This window comes from Neolamprologus multifasciatus, chromosome 19 (genome assembly GCF_963576455.1).
Source record: "Neolamprologus multifasciatus chromosome 19, fNeoMul1.2, whole genome shotgun sequence".
In the NCBI taxonomy this organism is placed as follows: Eukaryota; Metazoa; Chordata; class Actinopteri; order Cichliformes; family Cichlidae; genus Neolamprologus; species Neolamprologus multifasciatus.
This window is the reverse complement of record NC_140457.1, coordinates 5,598,832-5,609,132: the sequence shown is the minus strand read 5'-3', so window position 1 is coordinate 5,609,132 and position 10,301 is coordinate 5,598,832. Positions and strand designations below refer to the sequence as shown.

Genomic DNA, 10,301 nt, shown 5'->3' with positions numbered 1-10,301 from the left:
TTTGCGAGAGAGATGGCGGTCTAGTCTGATTGTGTTTACTCTTGGTAAAAGTTTAGTGTTTTGGCCCGTTGCGAGTCCGTATTTTTAATTGAGCTTGACTGCTTCATTTAGCTAAAAGCTAGCCGAGTTTACACATTCAGTCACAATGAAGTCAGACGCGGAGGAGTTAATGCCGAGACTGCTGCCCGTGGAGTGTGGATCCGATACCGTGGGCGACCTGGACCTGAGGGGACCGCCGAGAAACCCCCAGGAGTACCTCCGACAGGTCCAGTAAGTGCATCGCAACCTGAAGAACACACCTCTTATTAATGCTCGCGTGTAATTAACTCCTAGATTCTCTTTGCCTGTTGTCTCTTTGGTGTGTAAATGTATTAGTTGAGGTGGTCGGGCTGCTTCAATGAACTTTTTTCCTTTTGGACAGGCTGGAGGCTTCATTGTGCCCAGAGGTGGTGGTCGCTCAGATTGACCCCAAAAAACTAAGGAAGAAGCAAACAGTGAATGCATCTGTGAGTAAACTGAGAGGCAAATGTATTGAGACCGGTTGATGCTGCAGATGTATGACAAATTAAAGGAAATTACAAAGCCCTGACCCTGATAGTGAGAGGGTTCATTAGCTTTGTTACTCTGTGGTGGCTGCAAATCAAAGTATTTCAAGTATTTTTACCTTGATGTGAGCAGTCAGTCCCACTCATCGTGGGCGTGAATGTCCTCATAATGTTGGGCTTTTAAATGATTTCTTTGAATTTTTCATTTTTTTCAGGATGGAATGATTTTAAAGCATTCACTTCAATAACTTTGAAAAACAAGAATTGGGTGCACAAGTTTTAATTTACTTTTGATTTTCTGTAATCCACAAGGGGTCAAAACATTCATACCCACGATGAGTGGATGGAAACTTGAAACACATCTCTATGAATCTTTCTAAATATCTTTTCATAGTTTTCACTGCACAGTTAGAAATGAATGATAGGCTCTGAAAAATGTTGTGCTGCGTTCAATTTTTACGTTGATCATGTAAACAGTATACAGAAGTTCATTTAGCAAAGAAAAGAAGATGCTATACAAAATAAAACAAAATACATTTCAATAATGCTTCATCTGTTCTGATTATTTCTCAGTTACATTTTTTTTGGGGTTGTTTTCTGGTTTTTAGGTGGCAGGGTGTCATGCTGCTCCAGTGGGTTTCTCCCCAAGTCTAAGATGGCAACAACAACAAGTCAGCAATTTCTCTGAAGTCAGACAGGTAAGAGCCTTTTTGCTGTTACAATAGCACAGCCTAACAGAATTCACTAAAACTTTTTGTAGGTCCAAATCCGCACAAATTTGTACAAATGGATATTTGACAATTTATGAACTTTTGTTTACATTTACAACATTTTTTTTCCTTTAGAGTATCACAAGGCACAGGAAACACTGGACCAGCCAGACTCTAGATGACAACGTGCTGATGGTAATGTGATAATGTGTAAATTTTAATGCTTCAGCATGCAATGCTTTCCTCTAATAACCAAATAAATACTTTGTCTTTCTCCAAGAGGCAAACTTAAAAACAGAATTTATATTAAAATTTTATGTATGCTCGTATTTGTATGTTACAGCCGAAGCTAACGGATGAGGAGGGTTGGAAGAGGTTTTGTTTAGGAGAGAAGGTCTATCTGGGCACTTCATCCTCCCACACAGATGCAGAACCAGAGCCAGCACTGGACTATAGCAAGGTTATATATGTAATGGCTATATCTCAGTGTTTTCTGTCATCATGAATACAATCTGTAAGATTTTTTGACAATAAAGAAGCTGTCGGTCACATCTATCACCCATTGGTTAATGAGGTTTTGTCGCAAAGCCTCCAACTGAGCACTGAAACTGGACCTGAAACCACACACGTACAAGTAACAATCTGTGATTGAAAATCTTCCTAATAATGCCAATAATTTAAAAAAAATCACTTCATGTTGTATTCAGTGTGAGCTGAAACTAGTGACTGAGTCATCAGGGAGTTGTGGGCCATTTTTCCACAGATTTCTATGTAAACGGAAGTGTTTTTATTTAGAGTGAAAGCACTTCAGCATCGGCATTACTTTTCAGATCCAAAATGTGTACTGCTCTATTTACCTCAGCATCTCTCTGTCTGTTCAGATGGGGTTCCCTCCCTTCCTAAGCATCATCAGCAGGCTAAACCAGGTAAACGATCCCTCTATAGACATTCAAGATGTTCTAAACCAGTCAAAGCCTGATTAGAAGATGTGTGTGTTTGTGTTTTCCCACCTGTCTACAGTCCACAGTGCTGATGGTGTTGGAAATCCTCATCGGCTGGTTCGAAGAACGAGAATTTGTTCCACAGTTGGTGAGTTTGATGTGTTAGCGCCACATTTTTATGCTGGTTCCGAACTCCACACGCATTTATAGTCATCCTGTGTTGCATTCAAGATAGATATGAGCTGACTATGAATGCATTCTGCACAGATATCATGAAACCAAACATTCCTTCAGCTTCTGTCTTATGTTTCAGATATAGAAGTTGATGGTTTATTGGCTGCAGTTATTGTGAAATACTTGAGTTTGCAGTCTATCTTCTTGTTCCAGGGGCGCTGGTTGTTTGCTTTATTGGCCTGCTTGGAAAAGCCTCTGTTGCCTGAAGCTCACTCATCCATCAGACAGCTCGCCCGGAGATGCGCCCAGCTCCGCAGCACGCTGGTAGGCCACAATCCTACCATCTCCTGTAAAGCACTATCTCTATGTGCTATCACTCCATGCTTGAAACGGCCACAGCCGGCCATGTTTTTCTCGTTCTTTGTTGAGATTTGATAAGATTTTATTTACTCTGATAGTCTTTTCCCTGCTTGCATGACTTCACAGGACAGCCAGGAAGATGATAAACTGCCCGCCCTCAACCTGCTCATCTGTCTTGTTGCCAGGTAAGGTTCTCTGTATTTTTCTTATATGGAACTCTGTGTAGAGAAAAACCCTTAAATGTTTGTTTGTTTGTTTGTTTGTTTTGTTTTTTACCACCAGTGTCTAAATTGTTCAGGGTGATGATACCATGATATTGCTGTCTGGATGTGTACAGAGGATGCAGCTATACTTACTTCCTTTTATTTTTACTGCAGGTACTTTGAACAGAATGATCTGGCAGATCAGCAGGAGTGAAGCCAACCTGATCTGTTTAACCTCACCAACATATGGAGGATCATATTGTTAAGTCTGGCTGCGGTGAAAGCTGAAGTTGGAAAACAAAGAGACTGGATTACAAAAACACATTTGTTTTTATTTGTAAGGTATTTGGTTACCTGCACAGAGGACTGCGGGGACTACAAGCAAATGCAGCAGGATCAGGGCTACTTTTTTCAAACAGGTTTATGCTTTTCTTTGTGTGTTTATATGTGTGTAATTTAGCTCTAAATAAAAGTTTTCTATTATCTGTGATTTGTAAGAAAACGCTGTGTGTGTGTGTGTGTGTGTGGACATCATTGCTGATCATGTGTATGCAGCTTCTCAGTCATCCAGGTCATTTTTATGGCCATGTCTGTTGTGAACAACCATCATTGAACAGGTGTGGTGGCTAACGACTCCAGCTATCAGCCACCTACAATACAGTCCCAGGTGCTTCAACCCCCTCTTCACACATTGCCTCAAGTGACCTTAATCGCTCATGATAGGGTGGGGCAAGGCCTCACACACTGGTTTCATCCTTAATCCCAGGTGACAATGACTCTCACCTTGACTTGTGATCAATAGTGTGTCAACGACCCTCAGGGGCATAATGCCCCACTAAGTGTTTAGTACCTGGAACTCCCCACCTGTTAAAGAAATCATCACAACCATAAAGAAGTCTTGTTGCCTTCTTTTCTCAAGCTAATTACACTTTTTCTGGTCGTCAAGCCGTTGTGATCATGTCAAATAGATTCTTTAAAAATGACAATTTAAGAATGACTTTAGACATGACAATTCCTCATGGATATACAGTGGAACCAAATATACTGCAATGACAAATCAAATCAGGTAGACTTGGGTTCCTAATTAAAAAAAATCCCCATATACTTTAAAAAAAACGTTTCTAAAAAATAAATAAATGAAACAACATGGACATAGTTTGTGCTCAGTTCTGCATGTTTTGTAGGGCATGACAGATTGTCATGTCTCTGTAGGTCTTCCTTCACTACATCCATGAATCTTCTCTTGAGGTCTCCCAGATTTCCTCCTGCTTTGCAGCTCAGCCTTCAACATCTACCTCGACCCACTATATACGCCATCCCTCCTCTGCACACCCCCAGACCATCTCAGGCTTGCCTTTTTTGCCCCACTTGTGTTGGTCACTCCCAATGAGTTTTTGCATTTTAGGGCTGTTTACCCACAAAATACATCAGATCTCTGTCTTTTATCCTGTCTTCCTTCTCTCACCTCAACCAGTCGCAGCAGATGGCCCTGCCCCTCCCTGAGCCTGGTTCTGCTGATGGGTTCTTCCTGTTAAAAGGGAGTTTTTCCTTCCCACTGTCACCAAAGTGCTTGCTCATAGGGGTCATATCATTGTTGAGTTTTTCTGTATGTATTATTGTTGGATCTATCTCACAATATACGGTGCCTATAGGCAGCTGTTGTTGTGATTTGGCTCTGTATAAATAAAAAGAGATTGACTAGATCAAACATCTTCAGGGTTCAACTACATGCTTGAAAACTAATTCAGTTCCACGCCATTAAAATAACCATGATTGTGTCTTTGTAGTACATGTATTTGAACTTAACCACTGTTGGCGCTTCGCACATCCTTAGGAAAGTATAACTTGTATTTTGAGGAGGATCTTTTTTGCCTGAACTGTGCAATGAACTGAAAAGTGTGATGTATTAAAAATAAATCAAAGCAACAAAAATAAGAATTCACACAAACAAGCATATTTTCACTACTTCAACTTTATTTTGAAGCAGATTATCAGTCATTAACCCCACCCCCAGCAAAAAAAAGTTTCAATCCAGTATTTGAGCAAATCACACTTGACATTGTTGAAAACAGTGGAAATAAATGGGAATAAACAGCGTTGTCACAACAACACGAAACAAAAGTAACGTATGTGAATGACCACGTCTACCATAACCATCAAGAGCCCAGCCTCTTCATTATGCTTAAGATGAAAAAGAACATTCACAACCTTCTTCACTGTGTCACAAAGGCCTGTGTAAAGACCAAATCTGAGACTAAGGATAAATCATTTGGAATTTACAGCTTTACTGTTTAAGGGGTTCAATTAGAGATGGACTCTTTTGCCTCCAAGTTAAAGATGGAGGAACTGGCCACCAGCAGACCCCCTGATGTCAAAACTATTTTATGAGGAAACAATTAATGTTGGAAGTAAAGAGTTGGAAGCTTATTTTCCATCAGTTTTTACAGAAGCTGAATAAGAACCAGATTAGCGTCGCTTGTCCTTCCTGTCTCTATCTTTATGCTCCCTATCGCTGCGGGACGACCTGCCCCTTCCTTCCTCGCTCCTCCTCTTCCTCCTCTCCTTCGATCCCCTCGAGTCCCTCCCTCCTCCGCCACTCCCTCCTCTCTTGTGGCTTCGCCTCTCGTCTCCCTTCTTCCTGTCTCTATCCGAGGGCCTCCTCTTGCGTTTGCCGTTGTCTCGGCTGCGGCTACGGCTGCTGCTGTTGGATGAGGAGGATGAGGAGGAAGAAGAGGATGATGAGGAGCGGCTGGACCCGGACGAGGAAGAGGAACTTCCGCTGGAGGAGGAGCCAGAGGATGAAGAGGAAGAGCTGTTACTGCGACTGCGGCCTTTCCTCGATTCCTTTTCCTTCTTTCTCCCTCTGCCGCCGTCCTCCTTAGCTGGGGCAGTAACAGGGACCTCCTGGGAAGCAGGTAGTTTTTGTGGGGGTTCCTCCTGGGATTTGCCCTCCACTGCCTGTCTGTCAACTGTGGAGTCCTGGACCGTAGATCCAGGGACTGTGGACACTTGTGCAGGCACACTAGGGGCTGACTGGGGTTCTGGGGTTTTAGATGCCCCATGGCTCACAGGAGACTCTGCTGCTGGTTCCTCAGCAGCGTGGCTGGGCTCGGGCTGATGGCTGGTGTTTTGGACTTCCTGGCTGCTTACAGCTGGTTCAGAGGGCTTGCTGTCCTGGAGATCTGTGGGCCCCTGCTTATGTTCCATCTCTACCCCTACATCCTTACCCCTGTCCTCCTCCTCTACTGCCTGCTCTACCTCCATCTCCTCTGACTCTGGACTACCCTCTTTGTCTCCCTTCTCCTTCTGATCCTCCCCTTCCCGCTTCTCCTCACTTAACTCCATCCCTTCCTCCTCTTCCTCTACCTTCTTAGACACTTCCTTCTCCCCTTCCTCCATTTCCTCCTTCTCTATCACCTTTCTATCCCTCTCCTTTTCCCTTTCCTCCTCCTCATCTTCCTCCTCCTCTTCTTCCATCTCTACATTGCCCTTATTACCTGTCACCTTGACTACCTGACCTGCTGGCTTACCCTCCTCCGGCTGCTCCGTCCCTGTTGCCGCTGTGTTGCCGTCCTGTTCGCGGTTTAGTTGTCGCCGGGGACGCGACTCCATCTTGCTGAGGTGTTCAGCAAAAGCCTCACGCCTCTCTTCAAACACAGCTGTTGAGAAAAAAAAAAATCCTCATGTTATTTAGTAGACAGACCCCCTGTGAGTATATAACACCGCCACAACACTGTCAGTGCACTTCCAAAAATAAATTCCCACTCACCATTTAGTTTCTTGGTGGATTCATCGAGGAGTTTCTGTGTTGCGGAGCACATTTTTCCAGGCAGGTAGAAGATATGAGGCTTGGTCTTTGTGCGAATGTATTTCACCAGGCGATTATTGTGGCTGGTCCACTCCTCTTGCTTTGGATGGGGGAAAAGAAAAGAAAATTTATTTTACATTTCCCATCATTCTAGCTACAAAAACAGACTTTAAAAGTATTAAATTAGATGTTTATCAAGTTACAATTTGGTGGGAGAATTAAGCAGTGATAAATGAAATAGACATTTAGTTTGGCCGAATCAGTAAGTCCAGTTTCATTAAGAATAAACAAAACTCAGCCACTTTCATGCTAGTCCCACTTTCAAACAAATACACCGTCTTACCAACTGAGCCAATTCCACTTTCTGCTCCAGAAGTCTCAACTCTGTCTGCTTGGCTCTCCTCTCCTCAAACAGCTCCCTCTTTTCATTCTCCACCTTCTTTCTCTCAGCCTCAGCCTGAACCTCGAGCTTCTGCTCAATCTCAGAACGCCGCTTTTGCTGCAGGATGACCAACAGAAATATGAAGCAGAACAAGAAAACAAAATCATGGAATTTATGACCTCATCAACACAGAAACCTATATTTTCAAAAATACTGTTCTCATAACCAAGCAAAAGATGAATCTATTCCTCACCTTTTCTGAAGAGACATTTGACTCCTGCTTGAATTTCTGCAGGGTCCCCATGAGCAGGCCGAACATGCGCCGATTCCTGACCAAGACAACACAAACACATCACACACTTAATTCTCAGCTGTAGACATGTTTTGCCATTTGCCAGATGAAATTAAACCAATCATGGCTCACGCTATTTAGTAACCAACTCTGAATGTAAATCTAGAGTTTAAGAGCTACCTCTGTTTGCCCCTCTCATCCATGGTTTGGTCCTGAATGAGATCTCGGCGCGTTCTCTCTTTGGAGGTAGCTACTACAGACGACTGCAACGCCGGCTGAAGGAAGGACAAGAAGCAAATGTTAGGATTTTTATCACTTCAAAGCAGGAAAAAGCAAATACTGATCAAGTATTTTTGACAAAATTACCTTTTTGACATCATCGTCATCCTCGGCGTCGCTGTCGTGACGCATGTCCCTCCTGGCCCTCTGGTCCCCTGCCAGCCTGCAGCCACACAAAGATCAAATACTCATAAGAGATGGTACTTTGAAATCAAGACAAGGAAAAAAAAACTTACAGAAAGCTGAGAATTAATTCAAATAATACCTCACATGTGCAGAAATACCCCCCCAAACAAGAACCATATTTTCTTACACTTGTTAAATAATCGTAATATCAATGAAGGGTTTCAGGTAAAATGTGTTACACAAGCTCCAAAACTAGAAACTACCCAATCACTATATTATATTTCAAGTCGAGATCTCACCTTAGCAGGGCTCCTTCGATGTCCCTTTGCTTGGCAGGAGGGCCGCCGCTTCCAATGTCTGAGAGACTGCGTCTGTGAGAGGACAAAGAGGAAAACTTTAGAAATGCACAGACTGAATTTTTAAATAAAATTTAAATGAAATAATTTATTCTACCTTTTTTTGGAGAGACACAAAGAAACTCCAAGAAAGCTGATTCCGTTCATCTGGACGTGTCGTTTTCAGTCGAAGAAATACTTCACTCATCCAAGTGACTGAGCTCAGACTGAGCTGACCATAGGTTTCCCCAACCTTTTAAACTGTTTATTTGCATAATGACCGAAACTACCGTTAAGGACCAACAATGGGCCCTGAGGTCGTTTCATTGTCCTTAAGTGGTCATAGCACTTTGCATATTAAATCACTTGAATGAGCGGGCAAAAGTTTCGCCCACTAAAAACAACGCCCTGATGAACAATCAACTTCCTGGGATTTAATTACTTGGACGATTGAGCATGCATCAAGACAAAAACAACAATTTTCAAACCCTCTTTGAACATTTAACTGAAACACCAGTGGTTCCTTTACAGACTGAATGATAAAAACATCATAGACAAATGTGATTAACATTTCTCTCCAACTGTTGTACATACTTTTCAGATCACACACTAAAGTTGAAAATCTAAACTAAAGCTCTTTTTTTCCGAGATGGGTTAAAGATTGGCGCAAAGATTTACCTGAGCAGGTTTATTCCTCTGCCTCTACCACCTCCTCCAGGGCCTGCCATGGGGCCGCCAAGCCGACGGATCTGACCCGGCCTGCAAGCACAGCAGACACCGAGGTTAACACAAAAGAATGAATACAGTCTGACAAATAAGACTCACGTTAACATTATGCGTTTGTGTTGCTGCAGAACCGTTGTACTATTAAGCAAGACAAAGTGATTTGCCGCCCGGACGACGCCTCCTGCAGGGCCTCGACTCTGTTCAGCTACCAGATTTAATGTTCCAATTCAATATTTAAAGAAGTTACTAATTTGGTTAATTTTTATTCGTTTGATGCGATTAAATTAGGATGGTAAAAACATTATATGTGCGACACAAAACAAGGAGGCGGTGCTGTTTGCAGGTTAGCCGACCCACGCTAACTTAGCACGCGTCGACTGAGTACAGCTCTTCAGCTTCACTCCAGGAACTCGCTAAAAAACTAAATAACCAGTTAAGCTTTTTACCTTGATTCATTAGGATCACGTCCGGTCAGTTTACGAATATTATCGTCCACATGCTTCAAACTTTCCTTGGCTTTTTCTAGCTGGTCTTGCAAGCTCCGCACTGCCACCGCCATCTTGCTTCCAGTTAGCGCGAATCACGTGTTCGTCCTCTTCTTCTACTTCTAGACTCTTCTTCTTCTTCTTTTTCATGCTGTCTCTTTATCAACGCATCACCGCCACCCTCTGGTGGGGATGGATAATGCTTACTAACGTGTATGTATTGGTTCTAAAATCGGGGGTGGGTGGCGTGTTTGCGTGTATCTGAAATAAATTTAATTTCCCAGCCTTAGAAGGGTTTTTAAAATTTATTAAACTAAATTCAGCTCGGCCTTCAACTGAAGGCAAGAAGCAGCGGATTATTCACCACTGCTGAACAGGTGATTGAGAAACAGGTTTACATTTTAGGTGACATGAATGAGTTGAAGGGAAGAAATGAACTGTTTCTGGGAGACAAATAACACCAGGATCCATACTTTTCTTTCTTATTCTCATTTAAAAAGTCTAGCTTTTAATAAATATTTATCTGAATCTTACAACCAAAGTTTTCATCTGATGTAAAATGTATAGAAATACATTATTGTATTCAGTAAATATTAAGTCTAGTATATGCCCTAGTAAGTTATAGTATTCTTTCCTTTGGGAAGGTACCATCTGTGCAGTCTGCAATTCTGTTGAAGAAAGATGTTGAATCTATTTGATTACAAGAGAAAAATAATAGATTTATGTGCATTTGTTTGATACGTGCATTAAATTAAAATCAGTTTTGTCAATTAAGCATCTTGAAACAGAGGGTGGGAGAGTGGTTCCTTTTTTTTTCTTTTTTTGCTGGGAGTTGGCAACCCCATTAGTTAGGTATATGTAATTATAAATTAGGTTGTTTTATATTTTTGCTAAAGACCGTTTAGAATCCCAGAATAGGGAGGGTGGTGTAGGTT

The 10,301-nt window shown here is 42.2% G+C and overlaps 2 protein-coding genes across 2 annotated transcripts; one reads left to right on the top strand and one right to left on the bottom strand.

Annotated features, from left to right (window-relative positions):
* The first annotated feature begins 3 nt into the window (after positions 1 to 3).
* Positions 4 to 3,435, top strand: gemin2 (gem (nuclear organelle) associated protein 2). Its single transcript, XM_085144033.1, has 10 exons — positions 4 to 270; positions 422 to 506; positions 1,154 to 1,243; positions 1,391 to 1,450; positions 1,599 to 1,715; positions 2,137 to 2,181; positions 2,276 to 2,344; positions 2,584 to 2,694; positions 2,857 to 2,915; positions 3,108 to 3,435. Exons 1-10 carry the CDS (start codon positions 146 to 148, stop codon positions 3,145 to 3,147), a joined length of 801 nt encoding a protein of 266 aa, XP_085000159.1. The 5' UTR covers positions 4 to 145; the 3' UTR covers positions 3,148 to 3,435.
* Positions 3,436 to 4,889: 1,454 nt separating this feature from the next.
* Positions 4,890 to 9,499, bottom strand: pnn (pinin, desmosome associated protein). Its single transcript, XM_085144026.1, has 9 exons — positions 9,328 to 9,499; positions 8,834 to 8,914; positions 8,120 to 8,191; positions 7,782 to 7,857; positions 7,596 to 7,690; positions 7,377 to 7,452; positions 7,085 to 7,240; positions 6,703 to 6,841; positions 4,890 to 6,592 (listed from the first exon to the last, which is right to left on the bottom strand). Exons 1-9 carry the CDS (start codon positions 9,438 to 9,440, stop codon positions 5,400 to 5,402), a joined length of 2,001 nt encoding a protein of 666 aa, XP_085000152.1. The 5' UTR covers positions 9,441 to 9,499; the 3' UTR covers positions 4,890 to 5,399.
* Positions 9,500 to 10,301: the final 802 nt, after the last annotated feature.